The sequence below is a fragment of the Stylophora pistillata genome, chromosome 9, assembly GCF_964205215.1.
Source record: "Stylophora pistillata chromosome 9, jaStyPist1.2, whole genome shotgun sequence".
Classification (NCBI taxonomy): domain Eukaryota; kingdom Metazoa; phylum Cnidaria; class Anthozoa; order Scleractinia; family Pocilloporidae; genus Stylophora; species Stylophora pistillata.
Window position 1 is genome coordinate 1463960 of NC_142527.1, and position 26241 is coordinate 1490200.

The following is a 26241-nucleotide window of genomic DNA, read 5'->3' on the forward strand; positions in this document are numbered from 1 at the left end:
TTTACCTCAAGTTAAAAACGTGCGACGAGATAAACAAAACCTTACACTGGGAAGAGGATTGTCCGTTCATTTAAGACTAAATGAAGGAATAGTTAAAACATCAACAGCCACTTGCACTATTTTCTTTGGACTTAACTTTTCGCTTCACAGCAAGACATTTTGTCTCGCATTCCTTCAGTTGAAGGATTTTTGTTTCCGTGCACAGTGACCATTCAATTATTCAATAACTTGGAAGTTTACCAATTTCTATTTCTGCAGATTAAGGTCAGCAGGGTACTGATAAAACACAATGAACAATAGTATAGTGAGCAAACATAAGGCATTAATCACGTTCAAATCCCATCTTTAGAGCCAACTCTTGACCTTAAATTCCTTCCAAGAGCTTCTGGGTATCAATTGTATGAAAAATCAGCCAATATTCCTGTTTTAAAAATGTACAGATACGTAGAAGCTATAAAGTGCGACTTTTAGCCCGGGCGAAGATGTGTATATGGTCCACACACCAGTTTGGTTCCGCTATGTTACGGATTACTATTGTTGTGTTTTAGAATTCCCCTGCAGGCTTGATCTTATCCAAAGTCAGCCTAAAATGATAATGTTCCGGCCTCTATTGAAAGCCAGAAATAACGCGAGAATGTTTTTTCACTTTACCGGGCTAAATGTTTTCAGTAAGTGGACTGAGTAGTTGTTATCAATCTTACGTTGACGTAATGATTGACTGGATCCTGTTATTGTCACGTTTGATTGGCTTACATCCAATTGATGACAAACCGGTAGTCCGACTACAGTTTTGCTTCTGTGCCAAAAGGTTATAAATCCACAATCTTTACTTCACCACTCATTCCTGTCTCGCACTCCTTCCCTGCCACCTTCAGAGCCGAGCCTTGATTCCGTGAGATCATACTAAGCATGAAGACGTTTGCAAGTGTTTGTGTCATTCTGTGCTTGGGTAAGTTTGCTTTCTTGGTCCTCGATACGAATATTAAAATGTTTAGTACTTGAGCTTATGATTAGGAAGGATGGATTAGGTGAAAAGCTAGAATGCTTATAATCCAAATCTGGTGGCGTCAAACAGATGCTCGACTACCTTACGAACACTATCTCTATGTAAAGGGGTTAAAGTTGTTTCACCCTAACTTTTTGTATATCTATGAAAGATTGTACGTTTCCTTACCAACTTGCAAACATAATTCCTGGATAACGCCGCAGAGAAATTAGACCGCAAAGAATCTATCCCTTTAATAAGAGATTATTCCCCTTTCGATGGATTAATTAAAAAGTTAAAATATCAGTTTCAGAACTTCTCTCGGGATGCTTTTGACGTTTTATTGCTGTGTTTACCCTCTGAGGGCTGTTTTTAGGCAAAATAAAATTCTAGAATGTAATACTACACCCGATAACTTTGAAGTTTAACACATAATAAACATCTGTGCTTACCGTGGGCACAAGGAAGGGAAGGTGGGCAAAAGCGGATTCACTGGAGTGAGGCTCTACCCAGTTTCTTCACGCTTTTTCCTTAAAAAGGGTTACTTCTTAAAATTCAGTCATATCTCGCAGTTCCAGCATTCTACGCAGCTCCAAAGCTAACCTGTATACGATCTCTAAAGTGCACGGTTGCGCATCAAGGATGTTACGTGGTTGATGGGCTCTGTCGCTGCGATCAGGCACTGTGTTGCAACAATCCCTTCAATTACTCAACACTGGAAAGCTGTTTGGCGGATAACGCGCTTCAGTTAGGTGGGTAAGAACATTGCTTGTTTTACTTCCGGTTGGACAATGAAAAAAACATAGAGACATACGAACAACACCGAAAAATAACACCAAAACTTAACTCGAACCGAGGTAAGCGGTAAGTGGCATCAAAGACTGACATGATTAAGTGTTACGTGGGATGGAATGCGTCAAATGCTCTCTCAAAAATCTTACTATCATAGTTTGCTGACGACCAAATTTTTAATTGTCGTTATTCAGAGGATCCATGTAAAGATGATCCATGTAAGAACAATGGTTATTGTGTTCAACTGATGGGTCAGTATTCCTACCGCTGTGATTGTTATGGTACAGGATACTTTGGACCTCACTGCCATAAAAGTAAGTAACATTATCATCTCTTCTTGATTGCCACAAAGCGCCCGAAACGTGGGAGAATTCTGTTAATTTTTTTCCTTTTTTCTCGCTATCAGAATGCCCAAAAGATGCAAGAAAGGAAATATACAGTTTAAAAGGAAAAACAGAAGAGCACGCTCGTAATAGGAAGCGTTATCTGATGGCGTGCCTTTAAATTATGTATTCTAATGACAGAATAACCATGGCTGATAGATTAATGAAAATTGACATTTTGTTAATAGATGCCAATACGGATAGTCAACGCCATGTATAAGAAAAAAATAACAACCTAGTTATAAACTGGATCCATCTTTGGTCATTTAGTTACCCACGAGTCACCCATGCTATGCCATGTGCAGATTTGACGATGGTAATGCATTAATCGTAGCACATTAGGAAAGTAAATTTCTCTATTACGTAGCTCATAGTTTACGGTGGACTTTTTATATATACATTAGATAACGATCCTGTTGTAATCAGATCAAACTTGAGTCGAAAAAAATATGGAAGAGAAGTTTGATTTTGAAAAACTAAGGACTCAGTAGAGCAATAGAGTAGTGCAGTAAAGTTGAACATTGTTTGTTCTGAAAATAATGGCAAACTAATGAATTTCTTGCAACGTAAAACCAGATGAAACCTTAACAGGCCAGAGAAAGTTACCTTATTTAGCAAACATGAGTGGGCATTAGGGAAGATAATTAAACCTGTTGTCCTTCACAAAAGTTCTGTACCTTTTCAAACTGGCAATAAAAGTTGCAAGTAGCTATTTACTTTGCATTCGTAAGAGTTAACTGGTATAATTTCATCATAATCTTTTAATGGTTTTATCTTCACTTAGTATCAATTTTTAAGAAATATCACATGTCTGTCAGCTAAAGCATGGTGTAAGTGTGTCGTGATGAAAGAATAACCATGTAGAAATGAAGTCCCCATAAAAGCACTCTGTGCATCATTGTGTGGTGTATTAGATTGGCAACCACAGCCTTTTCTTTGAAGCAAGCACCATGGCCTAAATCACCAGTAGTCAGTTAGTGAATTTCACTTGACATGTCAAGGCTTACCACAAAGTCACTCAAGGTGACAGAAGCAAATGTTTATAACAGGAACCGATAAGGCATTAAAAATACTATATGTATATGATTATCTTACTTGAACTCCACAACATAAATACTTTGAAAAACCAAGGCTAGAGCTTGTCACACAACTGCCAAACACTGATTGCCAAATATGGCTACAATTTGTGGCCAACAACATTTTTTACCTACTTGCCAAGGTGGTCAAAACAGTCAAAGCTCAGAGGGCTGTTTAATAGTGAACACGTATGAATTGCTATTCTGACTATAACAAATATAATCTGTTAACTCTAGGAGTCATCATACAAAAACCCCAAACTCTCTAGTACGCAGGTTTGTATTTTTCAAAGGGGAACATTAGTGAACAGGTAAGAGACTGATTCACCATTATGCGTTCTGCGGATAGCCTCAGCAAGGATCATGGAAATATCAATGCACTAAGAAAAAAGAGAAAGAAGGGGAAATTAAAAGCAACCCTTTACATCCTAACATCAATATGCATATTCTCTATACTGTTCTCTATACATTTCTTAAGGTGCTGACAAAGAGAATTTGTTTAACGATCAAGAGCTCTTTTAGTGGGTTGTTATTTCCTTTATTCACGGTAAAGAGAAATTAAATGCTGGTCACTTCTAGGGGTCAAAAGGTTAAGAGATTTCTAACCTTAATCTTTGCACAATTTTCCATTTTGCTTTCTTGTGGGATGGTATTTGTGACTACAACAGCTTCAAGATCACTTTCTTCAATTCTCCGCAGAGCAGGGCCAGAGAATATTCCATGCGTCAGTATAGCATAGACTTTAGCAGCACCAGCATCTCTTAATCTGGTGGATTAACAAAAGGAACAGTTAAAATGCTTGAGAAATCTGCTTACATAATGAAAAAAAAAATATGTTGGGATGAGTGAGAAAGAGAAGAGGGAGCACAAAGCATAGCAGCTGCTCCACCACTTTTCAATTCCCTTTTCTCAAATTCCTCTCCTCTGAACATTATTAACCTGGCACAGGTGACATTGAAAGAAATCCTTTTGTCAATCTGTACAAGTTCAAAATCCAAAATAGAAGGTCTAGAAAAAGTTTGAAGACAAACATACATCAAAAAAAGATCAATATGCTCTTAGGACATTGGCCTATGTGTAATTTGTGGTGGAAAACTTACTTCTGAGCTGCAAGTGTTAGTGTTCCACAGGTGTCAGCCATGTCATCAACTAGTATTGCTGTACGATCTTTAACATCTCCAACAAGAACCATGCTGGCCACTTCATTGGCAACTTTTCGCTGATCAGTAACAATTAAAAAATAATTATTGATGATCTTCTGCACGATAAATATATCTTATTAACCAAGCGCGAGGGCCGTACTGGGAGAATATCGGCCCGAGGTCTTGACAGTATGACCAAGCGTAGCGAGGTCCGCACATAAAAGACCGTGGGCCGATATTCTTCCAGTATGGTCCCGAGCAAGCTTGGTTAATAAGAGATTTATTATATGACTGAAGTTCAAAGGGTCACAAGTGTGGTATCATTCGGGACCATTCGGGACACTGCCCGGTCCAATACTTAGAGAATATTGGACCGGCAATAGAGCATTTTGATTGGTTGATTTTAGTTATTGGCCCTCTGACTGCCTGAGTTGTGTAATAAACAATGCAAAATTGATAGTGTTTATTTGCTCAGATGAAAATTTATATTTCTGCAAAACAGAACATCACTTGTACCCAGATGTCATTCTGTAAAGAGGCTGTGGATGAAGTTCAGTTTCCTGTTCTGGATTCATGTTTCAGTCTACATGTTTTGTTCTGTGATTGATGAATTTAATTTCCTAATGCAACTTACTGCAGTGATTACTTGTTGGAAAATAAAAAATCATCAAAATGACACTTGTTGTATTGCACCAATAATGTGTGAATGTATAGCCATTGGTAGAGCCTTAAATTGTGAAAACTAAAATCATCATGGGGAGGGGAGGGGTCAATGAAAAATAGTGTGGCACAGCTTTTGATGCTGGCTGTTTTCTACAAACCTTACCTCCTTATGAATCAAGGCAAAGCCAACATTCAAATGATCAGCAATGGATGTTACTCTGAAAAAACACAACAATCAAAAACTATACCAACTAAAAAAAATTTCAATGTACACAGAAGATACTTAAGTTAACTGCATCTGCCCTAATGTTGATCAAGGTGTTGTGCATTGTTTCAGATTAAGCTCTGATAAAACAGAAGATGTAAGAGTCTCTAGCCAGGGAGCTCTTGCAATGATACAAGTTGAGTATCTTTGTAATGCTGGGAAAGTAGCAACACGTCCGTGCAGTTCAGACCTTTTAGCTCCTCCAGCATCAGGTGAAACAATAACTGCTCGTTCCCACTCAGGAATGTGTTCTCTGATCCACCTTAACACAGCAGGCTCAGCATACAAGTTGTCCACTGGTATATCAAAGAAACCCTGAATTGAAGAGAATAATTGAATCATAGATAATTCACCTAATTAATCCACAAAAAGTAAACTGGCTCCATTGGTACAACTACTTTTAATCCTTAATAACGTGGTTGGCATGACTCATGGGAGGTAAGAATTGAAATACTTCTCTTTTTTTAACTACAAGACAAACATCTTTTGATTCACTACCTTAATTTACACACACCATACTCAATTTTTACCATCAATAAGAAATCAATGCACAGGAAAATACACCAAAAGGTGTTTCAGTCAATGATAGGTATTTGTACAATTGCTTACATAATTACAAGAATGTATCCACTCATATTGGTTGACAATTATGCCATATCTTCCCAGAATCACCTTACCTCAAGCAATAACAACACTACATGGCAGTCACACAAGTTCATGATGTTTTAAGAGAAAACAAGTAAAATGAAAGAAAATGCATTTACTCTGATAATTGCCTGAGCAATCATACCAAACTAATTAGTCTCCAATAATCCTCTCAGCTAAATTCACTATGCCTTGAGCAATTAGTATCAAAAAATGGTGATATCATTTTCAACATTTAAAAAAAACCTGCTCATACCTGTATCTGTGAAGCATGAAGGTCCATAGTAATAATATGATCTGCACCAGCTACTGACAACATGTTTGCAACCAGTTTAGCTGAAATTGGTGCTCGACTCTACAAAAGATTTAGTTACTAGTTTTAGCACCTTAAGCAAACCATTGAGCAACATTTCCAGTCAATATTGAGTGATAAATTAAAGATTTGTAAGAATCGGCTGTGGTTTTTGATAGCTTTAAAATTGTTTAAGTTAATTTTTTTATTTATCAGATTTATCATCTACAGGTTTATGTCGAATTAATTTGATGGCCTGCTCCCAGTTGGCTTGTTAGCTCAATTGGTAGAGCGCTGCACTAGTATTGCAGAGGTCAGTGGTTCGAATCCCGTACAGGCCTGAAATTTTTTTCAGGTCTGATTTTCACTATTGCTCAAATAGTGCTTTACTGCAAAGGATCGTGCTCATATACATTAATTTTTTTAGTCAAAACTCTGTCAAGATTGCAATGATATTTGTCTCAGCCCATGTGCTTTTGAGGCTAGGCCATTGAGGCAATTCTTAACATCAGTTTATCAAGGTTTATCATGTGTTTTCTTTCAAATATCATGTGTTTTGTTTTGAACTACACCAGTCCTGTGGCAGGATAATCAGTAACAAAGTTTTGAATGAAACTTACTTAAGGAAAGAAAGCATAATTTTACTAACCTTGTCCTTCTTATCTTGTCTTGCATATGGAAAGCATGGAATAACAGCTGTGACACGCTGGGCTGAAGCAATCTTACAAGCATTGATCATGATCAGCAGTTCCATTAAGTTATCATTTACATCACCACAACCACTTTGCACAATGAAGACATCTTCTCCTCGCACTGATTCACCGATTTCAACACTACAGAACAAGGAGTGAGTTTAGTGAAACCCAGTACCCGGGCCAGTCTGAAGCTATGCATTCAAAATGTTGCAATTTCCTAAAGAACTGACTACATTATTGGAGAACAACATAGACAACCTTCTACAATTAATATAAACTGAAATATGTTCAGGTAGAACACTGTTTCTCCTTTATGGTGTTTAATACATGAACATTACCACTACTTGATTCTTTGTCTATTCTACATGTAGTTGATGGGATTAAAAACTGTTTCTTTTATAAAAGGCAAAAACAATCTCATCTCTCTGACGTGAAATACTGAAAATGTAGAAAGTGATATATGTAACACTTTCCAACAAAAAGAGAAGTGAAAACATCAGAATCAACTGTTCTGAGGTATAAACATTGTCCAAAACGCTGACGACTGTCCAAATAACACTAAAATGAATTGTGTCAAATAAACGAGTGACCACGTGCTTAATCGAGGCTCGAGGGAAACAAGTCAGTTCGTGAAACAATCCTTGACAAGTCTTCAGAGTTCTAAACGTAGCCAGTAAAACATGAAATCCAAAAGCAAATTAGGCAATTAACCCAGCAGACTGTGTTTTTTTTAGCAAACTTCACCAAGACATTCACCAGAAGACTGACATGAAGGGTAATAATACGATTGATAGCAGCACCATGGAAGATTTTCCCATATTTTCTAAGGTATTCCACGATTATTAATTAGCACTTTTTCAGATTTCCAAAAGTTGACCTTCGTTTCTGTTTGTTCCCCTGTATTACGCTTGTCTTTTTCTTTTTCTTTTTTTTATGACACAAAGCTGCAGTTGTGAGAAAAAAGTTGAGCTCTTAAGACGTCATAAACCGAGGGAAACGGTAACAAGACATTCTCACCTGGTTTCCTTGTTTGAGAATTTTTTCAACACACACTTCCCCAGTTCGTTCCCTAGTCGTTCTGAAATCAATTTAGCCAGTAATTGATGAGAATTTCCTCCAAAAATCTTAATGTTCGGCATATTTGAGAACTTTCTACAGGCAAATGTTGGCGGCAAATGTACCAAGAGCGGTCACATGAGCCGTGTAACAACAAACTAAACAAAGTGGAGGTAGTGGGGAGGTGAGCGGGGGAGGGGGGAGGCACATGAGGTTCTCAGGGTCCTCATTACTTGTGTAGCCTCAAAAAAGTGACCTAGTAAGAGAATTTTCTCCGCTTTTCCTTAACAAAAGACCGTGGACTGGTCTTCTCTTAGTCTGAATTAACAGAAATGATGTTTTTTTTTTCCCCAAAATTTCTCAGCGGTCGAAAATGTTCTCATGATCCCCAAACTCTTAAGATGGCGTGACTCTCCGCCAGAATCGAGGCAGATTGTAGGGGTAAACTAAGATAAACTGAATAATTTTCGAGTGCAGCACAGTCACATGATTCCAAAGGGTAAATTAAACTTTAAAGTTTTCATTTTACGATAATAACGTGACTCCAATTATGTGATAAAACAAAACAGCATATGCTGAGTCTAGCCAGCAGCGCGGTCTCAACTCTTTGTTATTCTAGGCTTCTTCTTCCTTCCTGATCCAACCCTTTGCTTTAAAAAGACTGGTAAAGAGTTGAAAAACACGTCTTTCCAAAACACATAGTACATTTTTAATTCACTTTTATTCCTCATCTCTTCAATTTAATTTTCTGTCTAACAGCGAGTGTAATCACTAAGAAGTTCCTTCGTATTTCAGTTATTTTCATTCTACAGTAATTTATCACTCATAATATTCAGACTACGCCTATCTTAAATAAAAAGGTACTGAAATACCAGCTCGAGGCACAGGCAGCCCAAGCTCACTGCTAGAAAAGCGCACGTGACTCTTACTGTGTTGCGCAACGTTTTATATTTATAAAGGTTTGTATGGGATGTTATCGGTTTGCCTTAAAAGAGAGAAAAAATGTCTTGTTTTGAAATAAAATGGACTTACCTTATTGCCTTGTTGTTTTCTTTGTTGATTCCTAGCGTCTCAGGCCGTTTTGAAGCGTTTTCGGCGAGTTAGCGCTATGTTGGTGTTCAACTGCTAAAAGAAAGCCAACAGTTGAACACCAACATAGCGCTAACTCGCCGAAAACGCTTCAAAACGGCCTGAGACGTTAGGAATCAACAAAGAAAACAACAAGGCAATAAGGTAAGTCCATTTCATTTCAAAACAAGACATTTTTGTCTCTCTTTTAAAGCAAACCGATAACATCCCATACAAACCTTTATAAATATAAAACGTTGCGCAACACGGTAAGAGTCACGTCCGCTTTTCTAGTAGTGAGCTTAGGCTGCCTGTGCTCGAGGAAACGTCGCCACGCCGTGCCGAGGGCTAAGAAGCTAAATAACCTCCATTTTATTATTTCTTTACGTCTGAAGTAACAGTCCACTTTCCCTCAAGCGGGTTTCCAAGGTCATTACCAAAGTCATCTCTTACTAGGCTTTTTCGCCGATGGAGGCCTGGGCGACTTTGTAGTCGGTGTTGACGGCCGCATGGGATACTGGGCCAGGATAGTTTTGCGGGGTACTTTTACTGTCGATTTCTTCTTTCCTTGCTGTCTTTTGTCGTTTTGTTTCGCCGCGGCTGATTCCGGTCGAAGTAAGTCCTGAATCTCATTGCTCTCCTTTCCTGCACCGGCCACAACTTCCAAACATTTTAGCAGGTTGGTTTGTTCCAAGTCTTTTTTAGACAACATTTGCATAATATCCCTTCCATCGTCCAGTGGATTTAGCCAAGTAGATTTACGAACGTCAGATAATTTCATTTTTGTGCCTTTTGGAACGTAAATCTGAAATAATACTTCAACTGCTTCAGCTTTGGTTAGAGCACGACCTTTAGCGGACACTGAGGGAAACAAGCAAAGCTGATGTTAGAGTCCCATATGACATGCTCCTTTATGATCAGTAGAATCAAGAACACGCAATTTGAATGCAGGAGTTTTAATAATACCTGTCTACCGGTACATCTGACGTCATCTAATCAGCCCCCCCCCCCTCCCCCACTCCTGTTACCTGACATTGTTTCTTACTTTTTGTAACAATCTCTATGGCTTCGTCGATTTCCTTTTGGGACGGGGCGTGGCCAACAGACTTGAAGAACTCCTTGATGTCGTTATATTGCAAAAGACCATCAGTGGCAAATTTATCAAATGCTACTTCGTACTCTGCAAAAATAATAATATAATAATAAAAAGAAGAATTTCTCCCAAAAATAATTAGAACTTACTTCACAAAACAAATAACAACATCTGACCGAGACTGGATATTTAGAATTGCTAAAATTAAACATTTAATAATGATGTGAAACTAACATTCATATAAAATTCTAGTTTATCCCGCAAACAAAATGGCTAGCGAATTTAACTCATCGAGAAACACAAACTGTCACACGATTAAGGCTCAGCATATCAAGTATCTGCTTTATTTATAAGACTAAAAGTAGGAGATTTTTTCTGAACATTTCAGAAGCGCTTCTCCAAGTTTTGCCACTCATAAAACACTGTGTGCTGAAAAAGAACAAAATGTTTTACCAACAAAGCAGACCTATCTCAGAATAACAGACTCACTATTAAGTCGCTCGACATATTCCATCAGTTCGTTAAACTCTAGTGCGGTTCTTGGTTCTTTTATTCCATATCGCTTTTGTATCCTGAAGAGAAGTTCCTGGTAACCTTTGATAAACTTGTTGAAAGACAAGGTCCGTTTCAAGGCCTTTAGGGAAACAATAAAATAATCAGTGGACTATAAAGCCATCTATGGAAAGGAAGCAAGTTTCCCTCCGAGAAATCAATGAAATGTTAGAACTGAAATAGCCTGTTCATCGTGACTGGTTCCCCTCTAAAACAAAATCACAATCAAAAACCACTTGGTAACGTTTACTCATAATTACCTTTGCTTTTGATTTTTCAAGCATTCGACGAACAAACCAGCCTCTAAAATACCTATGGACGGCAAGCAAAGGGACGCATTTAAAAAAATAGCGCAGTTTGAAGGTATAGCAAAAGGAAAATACACCTGTTTCTTTCACTTTTCTACTTGTAACTAGATCAATGGGAAAGAGCTATATACGTAACCTTTGAATGGTGATTGCAGCAGCTTTCTTTTGAGCTTTAGTTGGACCTTCTGGTGTTGGATGGAACACGCTACGGAAAAGAACAACGGACAAACAGACGCTTACTTAAAAGCAAGGGGCGGCCTACTACATAATCATAAGTAGAGAAGAAAACTACATTACTCACTCAAAAATATGTTGATGAGCCTGCACTTGTTTCATTTGTTGGCCCTGCTTGTCAGCTTCTCTGTTTTGCCTGCAAAATAATTAATATATCTAATATACCAAGTGAGCTAAGTTGTTCTTAGGAACAGAGCGGGGTAACGTCATACATATAAGTTGACGGGCGGTCGCTAAGACATGCTCCTCACTACGGAGAGAGGTATCTTGGGAAACCCAAGCCGATATTCGGCGACCTGCTACCTCTAACCCTAACCCTAACCCTAACCCTAACCCAAAAATAAAATACAAACCTAACTGTGACTTACATGAACATGGCATGTTGATTTTTCTGTTTTCTAGCCTCTTCCCTCCTCTTCAGATCCTGTTTGTACTTTCGAGCCCATTCCAGGTCACGTGAACTTGGTTTATATTCCTGTATTTTCTGCTCCATTACCTTTTTCCGAGCAAGAAATCCGCGAACGTTACTGTAAATTCAAAACATTGACAGTTTAACACCAACCTTGCTGGTAGACTCTCATATCACACCACAAAATGCTTTAGGTAACCACTTTAATTACCTCTTTCCTTTCTAATATTGAATTCACATGCACTGGGGAATGACGGAAATCTTCCTTTTGCCATTTTCCAAAAATAAATCAAACGTGACAATACCCTGAGCTAATCCTCGCCGGTAAATTTGAAAAGTTTTGGTAGATGTTAGTTTCCAAAAGAAATTTCAAAGAGTTACTGCAGCTTTATACCGAGCTGCTGCTAGAGTCGCACATGCTGTTTGACCAACCTTTGAAGCATGACAGCCGCCTTTCTTTGCCTCTCAATGTCTGCTACTCTTAGTTGTCTCGCATACTGTCTTCCCATAAAACCTCGGAATATCCTATGGCGTACAGCAAAGATACAGTGTTTCATAGCGATAGCAAAGTTCATTTATACGACTAAACTGAAGGAAAAAGGCGCAGGATCGGGAGAAAGAATTAAGGGAAGCTACAACTTCAATTAGGCATAACCTAGTCAAACTCTACAACCAATACTCGTTATAACTGAAGTTATTAAAAACTGGATCATTGGATAATGCAATTCAAGACTTTTTCTTGGCTTAGCCATTATGGTATATGAGCCATAATCTACAAATATGGAAAACGTGCGCGTCGGGTTAAAATTAAAAGGGAGCTAAAAAGATTTGGTAAGATTTGTCTAATATCTTGGGGGCGTTTTTAATAAAACAATTATTCCACACGGGCTTGTTGGATAGGAGATGATTATAGCCAACTCGGCGCTACGCGCCTCGTTGGCTATCTATCATCTCCTATCCAACGCGCGCTCGTGGAATAATTGTTAATTATGTACATTCTGTGTACTAGATAGAGATCAACCACCCCTCAAGAGTTGAAAGAGATGACTGAGGAGTTTCGGGTTTTAAGATTTACGACTCAGATCTCGTCAAATGCAACACTGACCTCTGAATGTTAACTGCTGCCCAGACTTCTCTCTGCCGCATGTAGTCGTCCATTAGCAAGTACTGGGATAAAAAGTCAATCAAAAAAAGGTAGTCAATCAAAAGTATAACAAATTATCAAACGTAAGGAAAAACGCGAGTGGTTAGCAACGGCTTAACTTGAGCAGTAACTGGACAGCGCAAGCGTCATGAGTAGTAAGACAGCTTGTGCGTCATACATATCTTATTAAATGATATGGGTCATTTGCGCGCGCACTAATGTTAACTAACGTGTTCGTTTCTCGTGGATAAAAGTCAATTAATATGTTTCACCCGGCAAAGGGCTCGAAACGCTCGAAGCATCAGCTTCAGAAACTTTTCAAGGTGGCCAATTACTTTATGAACTCGGTTGATAAAATCATACTTTTTAATGAATACGCCCTACCGAAGGCCATTTTATTTCTTACATTTTTTCATGCTTTGGATTCAACTAACATTTGACGATCATTCCATTTTGTTGATCACTGCTCTGATTAAAGTGAACTGGGCTCCATTTGGACCGATCACCAATCTCGATCAGAAGACTTTATACGATGAGCGACACACAATCAATAAAACTTTTTTCTAGAATTGACTGAAACATGATGATTGTCGCAAGTTGGTTTTCGAGGAGCATTACAAGAAGCAAGAACAGTGTTATTCTGCAATGGCACTGTCACAGATAGCACACGTACCTCTTCATCTCCACAAAAGTGTTTAAAGTCCCGCACCGAAAAGTTGGTAATGTTTTGTGCAACATGTGTACTGCATGTGCTACGGGCAGAAGATGGTCTGGACGAGCGACCAGCTGTGGGGATTGGGATAACCCTACGTGCAGTCGAGGCCGGTGATAAAGGACGAGCTTGTGACGATGAAGGAGCTGGTGACGTGGAACGTAATGTGTCTGGAGGGAGAAAAAGTAAAGGGCAAGATATTCAGTAATTGTTTGCCTAACAATCGGAATATTCCTAATTTGTTATTTAGAATGAATAAAAAATCGTAAGTTAATTTGGAACCTTTGGTTTTCGTAGTAACACTGCTGTGACCGCTGTCCAAGCTGATAGTGGACGGTGATGACAACTCCTTTGGTTCCCAGGTCGCCTTTTCTTGTTGTTTGGGTTCATCTACAGCACCAAAATGTCGCCCCTTAACCATCAGGGAGTTGTCTTTAGGAATTCGTACATCGGTACGACGAGATTTCAGATCATCACTAAAATAACGAGACATATATATATTAAGAGAAACTTCTCAGCTCAGAACAGTATGTTGAAGAAGCATCATAAAAAGGAAATGGATCGCAACTAGAGTCAATTATAAATATTTACCTTGTTAATTGAATAAAATGACGACAGAATCAAATGTCTGAGGTTGCGCGTTAGTGATATGCGATGCGATCCCAAGCAATTGGGAGAAGTGTGTGGACATGTGAGTGAAGTGTGTGGGCATGTGAGTGAGTTCTACGCGTGTGAGAGATCACAAACACTAGTGTGTAACTTGCTGTTCTTTAGATAAAACATCAGCTATTGTTCGTACCTAATTTCTGCTTGGCTCTTTAATGTTTCGCGATAAAGTCCATGTTCTCCTTGTAAATACCAGTTTACTGTTGACGGTTTGTCGCATTCACCTTTCAGAGGAACCCAGCATCAAATTCTCAGTTAGAGCTAAGGATAAATTCATGAATTCAAGGAACTTGGGTTAACCCTTAACTTACCGAGCCTAGGGCCCACAGGCTGACAGAAAGAGAGGTACTCCAGATTGTAGGTGTAATCCGTGTTATCGGCTTCGGCGCCTGCCAGACCCAAAATGAGCTTTCTCCCCTGAGGCCCTGATATGCAATCACTGAAAAGATGTCAAAAAGGGTGTTAAAATTTCAGATAACCGTGAGATATTTGACGATAAAAACTTGCGACAAAACGTTGCTTGATAACATTGTAAAATTTAAAAAACGATAAAAAGCTATAGAAAGCTAAAATCGACGACGTTTCCACGTTATCATGACGTCATTATCAAGTCAAGAATGTATAAAAATAAGTTCTATAAATACTAAAAACGAACAATAAGGGAAGTTTTTAACCGTGAAATAACAAATTAATTTTTCGCACAAATCATGAAAGGTAAAACATTCGTACATGTTCCTTCTATCTGCGTCACCAAGATGTCTGACTACCACAAGGGAAGCCAAGGTTCGTTTGTCCAATGAGCGCCTGCCAGTGGGCATTGTCACTTGATTGTTAGGCTGTTGAACCTTCTTTCTCGGACTGTGCGGAGATGTCGGGCCCCTGCCGGACAAGTCAGAGTTATTGAAAAACAATTAACCTATCGGTCTTATAGAATGAAAAGATGATACTGTTGTGACTAATAGTTGTGGAATACTTGCGCCTACTTGAGCTTCTTGAGGTATGTTCTGTTACCAAATCCATCATCGGTCCATCTACACAGAACAAAGCGGCAGAGTATCATAAGTTTACAGTGTTTCGTTTCGAGCATCCTGCATTAGGTAATAAGTTGAAGCTCTGCGCCATTTCCATCGTGAATCGCACTTTCGTACCGCAGTTGAGCCTAATGGACCGTCTACAAAATCTCGAGAAATCATTGGAACTTAATAAAACAAGACGTTTCTACCCAAAGTTAAATGTTTCAAAACCATTTATGTCCTCTACTATGCGAAAATTTCCGGAATAGTTCGAACTGTAGATCACAACAGCCAGTGAGCATTTTCTGATTTATTCTGCAAAAGTGTTTGTCACAAGAGTTGACCAGAAATATTCTGTACCGTTAAGGTTCCAGTATTTAAATCCAACCAGTCATCGAGTATAAAGGGAAAGTGTATACAGGCTATTCAAATAAACATTCTCCTTAAAGAGGAAACACAAAGGTACTGAAAGCATTACAGTGAATTTCGAAAGCGCTGTCAATAAGTCTTACTGATATCTGATGGTGTCCGGTACAACTGGACCTGAAGTCTTGTAGCCCTTTGTCGTTATTAATTCTTGAGACTTTTCCTGAGGGAAGTGTACGGTATAATCTCTTGGGGTCCTCTCGGGAATCAGCTCCGGTTCCTTATATTTGAGTTCAACAGATCTGTTATCCGATGTGTCCGACGCCGGTCTGGTAAAGGAAAAAAGCACTATGGTGAAATGACAATAATGTGAAGTAAGTGTCTCGAAGAAATTAATTTGATTCTTTCGTAAAAAGGAGAGCTTAGCTTGAGATGAAAGGTGAATTTTTCCTCCAACTGAATATAACAACCACTGAGCTGTGAACTGTTTAACTGCATAAAACCTCGGAATCTAATGCACAGCGCCACTACTGACAAACTGAAGAAAGGGGCGACCTTTCACTGACTTACTTACTAATAGGGCAGAACACAATGTAAAAAGTCGACTTATTCTGATGACAGGCAGTGGCTAAATGACTGTGAAGTGTTTGGGGACACGTACATAGCTATATCCATGACACAAGCGATAATTAGTTGTAATCGTACAAGGTTGTAAAAGCCCCATAAAACAGGTGTGACAGCCAGATTCGTTTTTTTGTAATGACTTTTTCACTTTTTAAATCTACAGATAGAAGAGGCTATTTCGTTCACATCCCTATAGAATGTTGCTTTACAAACAATCAACAAATAAAAACAATGAACTGCGCCTGTACTTAGATCAAACATTTTACCTCTGAACTTCACGATGGAATTTATCGGAATGTGAGCTCGCGATATTCGGTAAAAATAAACCTTTCCTTGCTTCAGTTGAACAAGACCACGACTGTAAAGTAACGCTGTAAAAATCACGGTAAAAATATCACAAATGCCAAACAATCCGATTGGTAAAAACACTGTAACGAGCTGACACGCAGTTTACCTGGTCGATATATCGCGAATATCGAATCTCGGACAAGGACATACTACAGGTCGCTTATCATTAATGGTAACCCGCTCAGTCCATGGCAATTTATGAACAGATAAAGCGTCTAGTGACACTGGTGTGTTTTCCATTTTAGGAGTAGGATAGCTTTGTTAATTAAAATCTTGCGAAAGCGTGAACAAGTCTTATGATGACAAAATTAATTCATACACGATTGTGTAAACAAAATGTCATTCGCTAGATTCCTGAGTTTCGCTTTACCATACAATTGTCAGTGACTTTAATATTATTCTGTAAAGAAAACGTTTTTGAACCGAAATCTCAAATGACTTTCACTTAAAATCAATTGGCAGGACATCACCAACATTTTTCCCCTTATGTCTTAGAGATAATTTCGTTTAATCAAGTAAAACTAACATTGTGATTCGTGGAACATGTTCTATTGTCGCAGCTCACAATTTTTGTTTACCGATGGGGAGATATTTTCTTTTCTTACGTGTTGAACTCAAGCCATAAATATCGAGATGGATTTAAACAAAGAGAATATACTTTATCTACGGAAAAAAAGAAGAAAAAACCTGTATTCTAGAATTATTGATTTCTAAAGTTTCAAAACCCTGGCCTTTAATGCCAAATAAACGTCTCAATTTCGACAAAATATTCAGCTGGCTGAGCAGTGAGGATCAGTCTGAACAATTTCAGTCACCAAGCGACTTCCAATTCGCCTCAAAGCCTGTTCCCTTCGGTTAGTAAAACGAACCGTGAGAGAAAACATTTCGAGAGAAACGAAGGAGTGAAAAAACGAGGGAGGTTTGGGTTGAGTCGCGTCATTTACCCGACGCGACCCAGACCTCCCTCGCTTCTTCACGCCTTCCCTCCTATCACACCGTTTGCTATTTCCTTCCGTTTTACCAACTGAACGCCTCGATCAGGCTACGCCACCGGCCATAAAACATGCACCTTCCGAGTAAAAAAAGAATACTGTACGTTGATAATGCAAACTTAATTTTCAGCAAAGCCTTAATAATAATAATAATAATAATAATAATAATAATAATAATAATAATAATAATAGTAAGGTTTTTATGAGTGCATTTAAGAATCTCAATGCGCTTACATAGCATAATAAAAATAAAATATAACAATGATACTAACAGTCAGTAGTACCTACACCCGGAATAGGAATGTTTTAAGAGCAGATTTAAAAGACGAAAGAGAAGCTGCAGATTTAAGAGAATCAGGAAGAGTATTCCATAATGTAGGTGCACAGAAAGAGAACGCACGTTCACCGTATGTCACAGAATTCATAGTGGGGACAGTAAGAAGTGATTTGAAAGATGAACGTAGAGTACGTGGTGGATGATATTCTTGTAGCAGGGACGACAAATAGACCGGAGAAAGTCCATGAAGAATCTTAAAAGTAATAACAATAACTGTAAACATTATTCGTGATTCAATTGGCAGCCAGTGTAGTTTTTGAAGAGAAGATTTGATGTGATCATATTGTTTAGATCCAGTAAGAAGACGCGCTGCAGTGTTTTAAACTCTCTGAAGTTTGTCGAGTTCCCGTTTCGGTAAACCATAGAGGATACTGTTACAGTAGTCCAGTCGTGATATTACGAGAGCGTTAACTAGTAGTTTAAGGTTAAGACAGAGTGGAGCAAACTTTACCCTAATGAGATGGACGAATTCTCTGGAGATAATGTCTCCTGTTCACGCGCTGTTTGCGAAGGGTTACCAGGCCCCTCCTCCACTTCAGAATGGTTATGACGGTTGGGGACTGAAAATTCTTCACTAACTGGGGTGGGGGCAGAAGATTTTGAAGAACCTCCCAAAGCAACCACTTTGGCTGGCTGCAAAGGACTTGATGGTAGTTTTTGGCCATTTACCTACAATTGAACGTGTCCGTGGGAAAGATAAAATAGTTACGTTCCACAACTTACGAGACACAAACGCCAGAAGACAAAATGTTCTCACCCTCTCCCGGTCGTACTCCATTTGCATGCCTATAGGTGTGACCATTCCAAGGACCGCGTCTACTTTGATTACTTCTTGTGCACTGAAAGGTAACAGATATATATATTTGTTAGGATATTTGGCATGTTTGCCTTGAATGTGAGAAGTTAGAGAGGATAGTTAGAGTGGCTTTAAATGAACAAAACCGATTGAAAGTTCTTGCTTTTGAGATTTAGAAAGAAAATTTATTTGAGGAGCTAACTTGTTGTGTGGAGGTACTGTAGCATGTCTGAGATGTCTCGCTGCACTTGTACTGCTCCACTGATGACCATTTTCTGATGTATGTCGACTGTGGGCATTGGCTATAAAAGTAAAAATTAACAGCAACTGTCAGTACGCTCTCGATCAATAGAGAGAACCTAAAATTAATAGCACGAAGTTTTGTTTTCTCTCTCAACAGATTTGCTTCTTCATCACAGTCCCCACCCAACCACCCCTCCTGACCTACCTGTACTTGATCCAGAGTACATAATGGAATAACTAGGTATTACTTCAGGTTCAGAGAGGTCATAAGTTCCAACAGGGGTAGGTTTCATAGTCTTCCTTCCCTCTTGTGGTGTGGAACGTTTCTTCACACTCAAATCTCCATTGACAGTTTCTAAGTCAACTTTTTTTTCTTGCACTGCACCCAAATCTTTGATGTAATTGTCATAGTCGTGAAGGAGTTTTTTCTGTAGTAACTCGTGCTGCTCTTCTAATAATTTCTCCTCCATTTTCTGATGTTCTAGAATTTCTTCCAATTGCACAGAAGTCGCATTTTTTGGTATGACATCCTTTTCTGAACAATCAACAGGAGAAGAAGTCTCGTTGTCGTTAAAGTTCACCTCATCTTCACTGTTTATTTCTGCCTCTTCTATAGCTGAATAATTACTTCTGTCTTTCATGATACCAGAAGTTAACTTAACAGATGGTTCTTTAACAATGTCGGGACTGTAATGTGCTGTCAAAGGAGACTTGGTTCTACTAAAATAAATATATTAAGTGACATGTTTAGGGATGGTATTTCAATAAGGAAAGAAATTAACCTGGAGTAATTAAATGATACGCAACTGGCACAAGAAACAACAAGTCACATTCTGCTACATACTTGAGGAAAATAGAAAGTCATAGTTTGAAGACAGTTCACACCTTGAAAGTACAGGTGAGTCCCTTGGTGAGGAGAGGGGTGAGATCACTGGGGAAGAGTATGGGGCTGAACTGCTGCTTGCTGGTCTAAGGATGAATGACTTCAGCTTATCTGGATTCACCTTTTTCTGCAAACAAAAAAATTACAATGAATGTTCATTTTTGCTCTTTCTTTTCACTCAAAGGGTAAATTTCGTACAAACAGACTCTGATGAAGAGTTAAACTTCCAACTGCTTTGTAACTTTTCTCAGCCCAAAACTATCTGGTGCCCTTTCAAAAATACTATCAGTAAAAGTACAATCACCAAACATAATGTACCAGTGGTAATCAAACAGTTTCATGATAAATCGTAAAAGTTCTAGTAATAACCACTCTGAGCATGACATGAAATTAATTTATCAGTGGCTATTACTTCATTTATGGTATTGACTGACCAAAGAGTTAACAAACCTTAACATTCCTGAGCACTGGTGGTGCAGTACCAGGCCTTAACAAGTATCCACCAGGCACATAACCATGTTCTAAATAAGAGCCATCACTTAGGTGGGGTCCATAAGGGATGATATGAAGGCTCCTTTTAAGGGAATCCTACAAATTCATAAAAATATTCTTGTCAGCTTTGTCAACATCCTGCTCCTTAACCACTTGAGTCAAAGATTTAGGGCTATGTGGAAAAAAATGAACAACAACTCAGCTACTGCTCCACATAATCATGACCAGCACTCTGTAAAATAACAGACAAAGCCATTTTTTGCCTAACCTCACTCCCAATAGTTTTCAATAGTTTCGAGCCTGATGAGGGTCTTTTAAGACGTTTCAGCTGTTGGGCCTCATTCCAAGTCACATATCTAGCCCCCAATTGGCTCTCAACTGAAGGTGCTGTTTTGGGTCTCAGATGTAGCTTAGGAATCTTGGTGAGTGCCTTCAGTTCTTCCTCTTCTTCATCTTCATCCAAGCTGTCCTGGCCATCAGAGTTCCTGTCACTCTTCTTTGGGTTTGAAATTGGAATTTTCTGGTTGTTATTTAGACAGAAGAACTGTAATCAGAGTTCAGCGACAACTAGACATATGATATGTTCTCCAAAGACCTTTTATTACTTGTAAATAGCAACAACAACACTAACAGTCGATACCTAGATCCCTTGTCCCTCCCCTTGAGCCAACCTTAGTTTCCAAACTTATTCCTCCTCTACTATTGTCTGACAAAGAGTACAACTAACATTGATATCTAATTAACAAAAAGAAGTAAAGGAGATAGAGTGCAAAGGCTAACCTAAAAGTTTCTCTGTCCTGACATATATGCGAAACATTTCCACAAGAATTTCAAAGAAATACAAAAGGTTTTAACATACAGGTGGTGATGTTATCAACTTTTTGTTTGCCTTGTACCACTTGTAAATCTTCAACAAATCCTCATGTTGCTTATCAAAATACTTTGACCTGCAAGTTTTAACAGTCAAAAATAGTAGTGAACTCAGAGACTATTTTGGTTTAACCTTGTTTATGGGGTATGGATGTACTTCACCAGTACTGTGCAAGTCTAGCGTGAGCAGCAAGCACTGAGTTATGGTAAGACTCAAATTTGACTCTAGATACTCTCTTTTTAAGAGTTTCCTGTTGGTGATCTGGTACTTAATTATTTATTTGATGATCTCAAGTGAGAAGAAGCACAAGGGTTAGATGCCTGCATTACCTAGGATTGCAACATCAGGACACTGGGCTTTCACTTACATGGAGGAATGAATACTGTAAATTACACAGAACAGAAGTATTATTTGAAGGTATTTGTTTGCAACAAATCCATATCGCTGCTCTAGGACCAAGCTACACAGCTCTATTTTAAAATCAGATACATAACAACACATCAAACTTACGTTGCCACCTCAGAGAGCATCTTCAACAGAGTTCCATGAAAAGGTTTATCATATGGATCTCCTTCATCATATAAATAAGGCCTGCAGGAGGATATTAGGGTAAGATAAAAAAGAAATACATATGTTGTAGGATAAAATGGACTTTATGTGTAAAATTAGGTGATTTGAAACCAAGATGATTTTTCTTCTTTTAAGATCAAACCATCAGCTAAGTTTACACTAATTGAATCCTAATTTACGTTGCTTGGATAAATCATCTTCTCCCATCTATGTATACCTCAAATCCAAATCTTTAGCATCTCTCTTTCCTGTCAGAATTGCAATTTTGACATCTTTGTAGTACTTTTCAAGAGCTGTTGTCATCGCACGAAACTCTGAATAGTTCATGAGCTGAAATGTCAATAACCAGTCATGTTGATTGAAAAGAATGTATATAGCTCTAAATGTAGGCCTAGGGCTGCAACTTGCACCTTCTCAATAACTTGCAAACTTTGATCAAGCATACACAAAAGAACAAAAAAGTGTGTTGCATCCTACTTTCAAAACATTGCATAATGTTTGAGTTCACAGAACTGGCTTTTCTCACATAAACAGATCACCGCTTCTTTGAGTCAACAAAAGTGCATACAAGTAGGAGGGTTTGGAGCAAAGAAAACTAATTATAATTGGCATAACAATCTATAATCCCAGCCTACAAATTATTTACTTCAACTGAAATCATTGTCCATCAAGAATAGTAAAGGTGCACATTGAAGTTCAGTACAGTAAGTAAACTTCAATTTACATTGAAACTGAACTAAAATCGGATCTTATCTCGCACCAAATCATTAACTGTAGGCGAATATAACTACAAATTACAATACACGTTTCCAAAAGAATAATCAAAGCTTTAATAAATGCAAACTTCAAGTTCATATCTTTTTTGTGCCTTCTTTTCATGCTCATTAACCCGTTCCGCTTGCCACACAAAGATATATTCTAATAAATATTTTCTGTTCGGTCAGAAAATAAAAAAAGTGTTTAATGAGTCATTCGATCGTAAATCAATCAAATAAGAATCTGTCAAAAGCAGCCAATTGCTGATTGTTGAAAATCATTAGTCATAAAGATCCCTCAAAGTTTACACGTGTTGTCAACACAAAGTAAACCCAAAAGACAAAACGTCGCATTAAGCTATTGGCTCTATGAATATATTAGGTAATCTTAAGAGCGACTCTTACCTTCTATACACGTCAACATCACTCAACGTTACAATCTGGTTCAATATTAAAAGCGTGTTAATTTCGCCGCCTAAGCAGCCCCTCGAGAGTAATAACAAAAAGCCAGACGAGTTAAATCGAAATTAGTGAAATTGTTATCGATTCCTGAGAGTAAATTGCGAAATCAGACACGCTGGTTACTGGGCCGGCGATTTCCTCCCATTAGCGCGGGCTCCATAAGTAGACAGCGGATTAGTTTCTTCGAACTGCGCGGGTTCATAAATTAGCAGCGGATTCACGTCTGAGAAAAAAAAAAATGGCGGAAAAAGAAATTGATCTGGGTGAGAACAAAGGGCAAACTGAGCGTGACGAGAGTTTTTGGAACCGGTCTGTTATTCTATTGAAGTCGACAGTCCAACCGCAATGGCTAGAAATGGTCCACAACGCAAAAAGGAAGCCAAACTATGGAATGCGTGGCTTAAATGGCGTTATGGAGGAACGAATGCTCAACAAAATCGAACTAGTTGGCCCCATCGTCGATTCCTACGTGAAGCACATGGGGAATCTGATTTACAGCAAATTAGCAAGGTCAAAGAACACTGGGCTGATGTCTCCAATAACGCTATTCATTCCGTGGCCCATTTTTCGTCATATCTGCGTTTTAGTGGTTGGGTATGGTGGTGACATGAAGACAACTACCCTCAAAATCGTTTTAACGTTGTCCTCTAACAATACTGCTAAAAAAGTGTTTTCGCCAGTTAGGATGAAAGGCACAAACTGTCTCAAGAAACGAGTCTACAAGTCTGTAATGCATAAAGGGAAAAGAGTAAGCCTGTTGAATGGGCGAGCTGCCGTTGTGGTAACAGATAAGTCCCCAATCTTGTGTTGTTATAACAGAAACAAGGAATGCGTAGTCGTTTCGTTTTACGTACAACGATACGACCTCAACGACTTTGCAATTGACTTGTCTTTACAGAAACTAATCAGTTGAGCTCTGTTGTGAACAGACAGTTTCATTCGGTGGACATAACAATTTGTGTTTAGGAAAGTTTAGGACCATTGCATTTTAATCCCCGCTATTTTTATATTCCCCCAATTGATGAAGTAAGTCATTACCCTCCTTGGAGTAAAAGGCAACTTATCAGTATAACCCAACCTCGTAGAAAATATTTTTAAGAACGAAGACTGCCAGAGAGCCCCTCAGAAAATCTTACCCATAGGGTCTGTTCTTTTTAATTGAATGGCCTTGAAACAATTTTTTTGGCAGCTGACAGCTGTTTATAGAAAATTATTGCACATATCAGCTCCAAACATTTGTTAATTAACAGGTCAGATATTTTAATGACCAGCATTTGTGTTCCCTGATAAGGGTTGTTTGGGTTGCAGGGAAAAACAACTGGTTCCCTTGTCTTGTACTACAAGCCAAAGAAATAAAAAGAATTGTTTTTGCACTCACTTGACATGTCCAGAGAACATATGGTTTTGTCTTAAAATGCAATGTCATGTACATCCATGTGAATGTAACTGATCATGAAAGTGTTAAACTACCATATGTAAATACATATAAGAAATGGCCATGGAGTTAATTTGCTTGGCAGCTCCCTGAGCTGGTGTTCAAGTCTGTTAACAGTTTCCACTTAAGTTAACTTTATCTTTCCAAAATTTTCATTCTAACATTTGTAATTTAAAACAGAACTTAAGTGTTTTGTAGGGAAATCAAATGTATTATGAAATTCAATGTTGTAATAAATCCCAACCCAAAGCTACTGTTTTGCATCTTCAATTTTCATGCAAAGTTATTTTTTGTGCATTTAAATATTTCCCTTGGAGAGTGGTGCTATTGCCTGTAATGGACAAAGCAAGGAGGCTCCAACAGAAATTGGTACATTTAGCAGGCTGGAGGTGTATTAAAGAATTATTCCAGGATTGTGCAATGGATATGAAATGATGGACAACAAATAAGGAGTGTTGCACTGAGTTGGCTGGAACGATCTCATATCCAGTAAGCATGACAAACTTTCTGAAGGATCCTTAAAGTGCATGTACCCTTCTCTGGAGTCCAACCACAGGGTGCTCATACAAGCAGTGTGTCTGTTTGTATGTTTGAAATAATAAAGAAATGTGTGGGAATATTGAATAGTCTTGATATCATAGATTTACATCAAGTAATGTATACGTTAAAGCTCAAAATAAACGTACACATTACTCAGTATAAGTCTACAATAAAAAAATTATATTTAGACTGACAACATACCCATACATTTCTTTATATTTTGTACATGCAGTCACACTGCTATTAAGGTTACCCTGTGATCCAATCCTAAGGCAATGGTTGAAAACAGGTGCATGATAAATGCACATTACAGCTATTGATTGCCTGTAAATATATGACTTGATTTCTTAAAACTGGGTGAATGAATTAAGAAGGCCTAGTGTTCATCCGCTATTGCACCCTCCAGTCTTCTCACGAGAATATCCTTGTTGCCTGTTTCACAAAGTCTCCTTGCACGCAGTTCAGTCTTAAGTTCATTGACTTTCATGTCTTTTGGTGCCTTGTTGACTGCTCTTATCAGTGGTTGGGATCCATGGGAGGCCAAGTGTGATGTCAGTGTTACTTCATCTGCAAACTGGTTCTTGCATATGCTACATTTAACAGGCTTCAGAATGTCGAGGACTTTTGGAGAGAGTTGTTTGTTCTGCGCGCACAGAACAACTTCCATACTCTCAAGGCAATTGGCACAACAATCAATGCTGTTTCCCTTCTTTCTGCCACAACTGCAATAGCACTCAAGGTTACAGTGGGGTGGAACACGGGATTTGAAGTGTGAGCTGTAACAGCTGGGCATGGGCTGATGTTCTGGAAGGTAGAAACTACGTATGTAATTTGCTCGCATGACCTGCCACCATTTCCCAGTTTCATCTGCTTTGTTAGATCTGTTACTTAAAGCTAGATCAGACTTAATCCCTGAATGTTTTGCTTCTTTAGCCTGCAGGGAGATTATTCCATACCCTATTCTGTACTTGTCATAGATCTTCAATGCATGATAAGGGATTGCATAAGCTATTGTCCAGGTAGTAACATTGACATAATTGGGGAAAAACAGACAGTACAAATTGAAGTAAAGTTGACAGTATTCCTTGAGCTCTAGTACTTCAGCTTTATTTGTCGACACTTTGTTGAACAATGTACAGGCCTGTCGTAGGTAAAGTACAATCCTGCCCAAGGCCAAAGTCCTCAGGTGCTGGCCAGGTGATTCATCAGCGCATTCCAAACCATCAATCAACCGATACCCATAACGGCCCAAGGAAATAGCCTGATCACCAATTAGTCGTGTCGGCAGCTGATTGTACCTTTTGTTTTCATCAGCATAATGTTCCTTTATAAAA

The 26241-nt window shown here is 38.6% G+C and overlaps 4 protein-coding genes and 1 long non-coding RNA gene across 8 annotated transcripts in view; 2 read left to right on the forward strand and 3 right to left on the reverse strand.

Annotated features, from left to right (window-relative positions):
• The first annotated feature begins 361 nt into the window (after positions 1-361).
• On the forward strand, positions 362-2897 carry LOC111327809 (uncharacterized). The gene is made up of 4 exons (XM_022932095.2): positions 362-949; positions 1558-1737; positions 1972-2091; positions 2184-2897. The coding sequence occupies exons 1-4, from the start codon at positions 910-912 to the stop codon at positions 2279-2281; spliced, it is 438 nt and encodes a 145-aa protein (XP_022787830.2). The 5' UTR covers positions 362-909; the 3' UTR covers positions 2282-2897.
• On the reverse strand, positions 2670-8151 carry LOC111327802 (ribose-phosphate pyrophosphokinase 2). Its single transcript, XM_022932082.2, has 8 exons — positions 7956-8151; positions 6893-7076; positions 6208-6306; positions 5497-5621; positions 5205-5259; positions 4337-4455; positions 3843-4002; positions 2670-3616 (listed from the first exon to the last, which is right to left on the reverse strand). Exons 1-8 carry the CDS (start codon positions 8075-8077, stop codon positions 3524-3526), a joined length of 957 nt encoding a protein of 318 aa, XP_022787817.1. The 5' UTR covers positions 8078-8151; the 3' UTR covers positions 2670-3523.
• A 545-nt stretch (positions 8152-8696) lies between these two features.
• LOC111327078 (uncharacterized) overlaps positions 8697-26241 on the reverse strand; it is a 22432-nt gene continuing 4887 nt past the window's right edge. The window contains exons 2-27 of one of the 2 annotated variants that reach the window (XM_088732538.1): positions 21933-22045; positions 21656-21736; positions 21134-21221; positions 20543-20794; positions 20233-20370; positions 19785-19909; positions 19105-19616; positions 18859-18958; positions 18618-18699; positions 18312-18529; positions 15706-15888; positions 15164-15211; positions 14910-15059; positions 14492-14619; positions 14314-14404; positions 13797-13990; positions 13476-13684; positions 12764-12825; positions 12091-12183; positions 11618-11776; positions 11317-11385; positions 11152-11220; positions 10968-11019; positions 10645-10789; positions 10108-10242; positions 8697-9923 (exon numbers count right to left, since the gene is read on the reverse strand). In XM_088732538.1, coding sequence (XP_088588664.1) covers positions 9505-9923; positions 10108-10242; positions 10645-10789; positions 10968-11019; positions 11152-11220; positions 11317-11385; positions 11618-11776; positions 12091-12183; positions 12764-12825; positions 13476-13684; positions 13797-13990; positions 14314-14404; positions 14492-14619; positions 14910-15059; positions 15164-15211; positions 15706-15888; positions 18312-18529; positions 18618-18699; positions 18859-18958; positions 19105-19616; positions 19785-19909; positions 20233-20370; positions 20543-20794; positions 21134-21221; positions 21656-21736; positions 21933-22045 — 3915 coding nt within the window. In that variant the 3' untranslated portion in view covers positions 8697-9504. Of the gene's footprint in view, positions 9924-10107; positions 10243-10644; positions 10790-10967; positions 11020-11151; positions 11221-11316; positions 11386-11617; positions 11777-12090; positions 12184-12763; positions 12826-13475; positions 13685-13796; positions 13991-14313; positions 14405-14491; positions 14620-14909; positions 15060-15163; positions 15212-15705; positions 15889-18311; positions 18530-18617; positions 18700-18858; positions 18959-19104; positions 19620-19784; positions 19910-20232; positions 20371-20542; positions 20795-21133; positions 21222-21655; positions 21737-21932; positions 22046-26241 lie in introns of both variants that reach the window. The other variant, XM_088732537.1, reaches the window with a different exon arrangement.
• Positions 21619-26241, forward strand: part of LOC148722760 (uncharacterized) — a 29413-nt gene continuing 24790 nt past the window's right edge. Inside the window, exon 1 of the long non-coding RNA XR_015991514.1 lies at positions 21619-21754. This is a non-coding gene — a long non-coding RNA (uncharacterized LOC148722760). The remainder of the gene's footprint in view (positions 21755-26241) is intronic.
• LOC148722761 (uncharacterized) overlaps positions 24057-26241 on the reverse strand; it is a 6163-nt gene continuing 3978 nt past the window's right edge. For 2 of the 3 annotated variants that reach the window (XM_088732546.1, XM_088732545.1), the window contains one exon: positions 24057-26241. This exon is cut by the window's right edge and continues 143 nt beyond it. In XM_088732546.1, the coding sequence (XP_088588672.1) occupies positions 25284-26241 (958 nt within the window). In that variant the 3' untranslated portion in view covers positions 24057-25283. The other variant, XM_088732547.1, reaches the window with a different exon arrangement.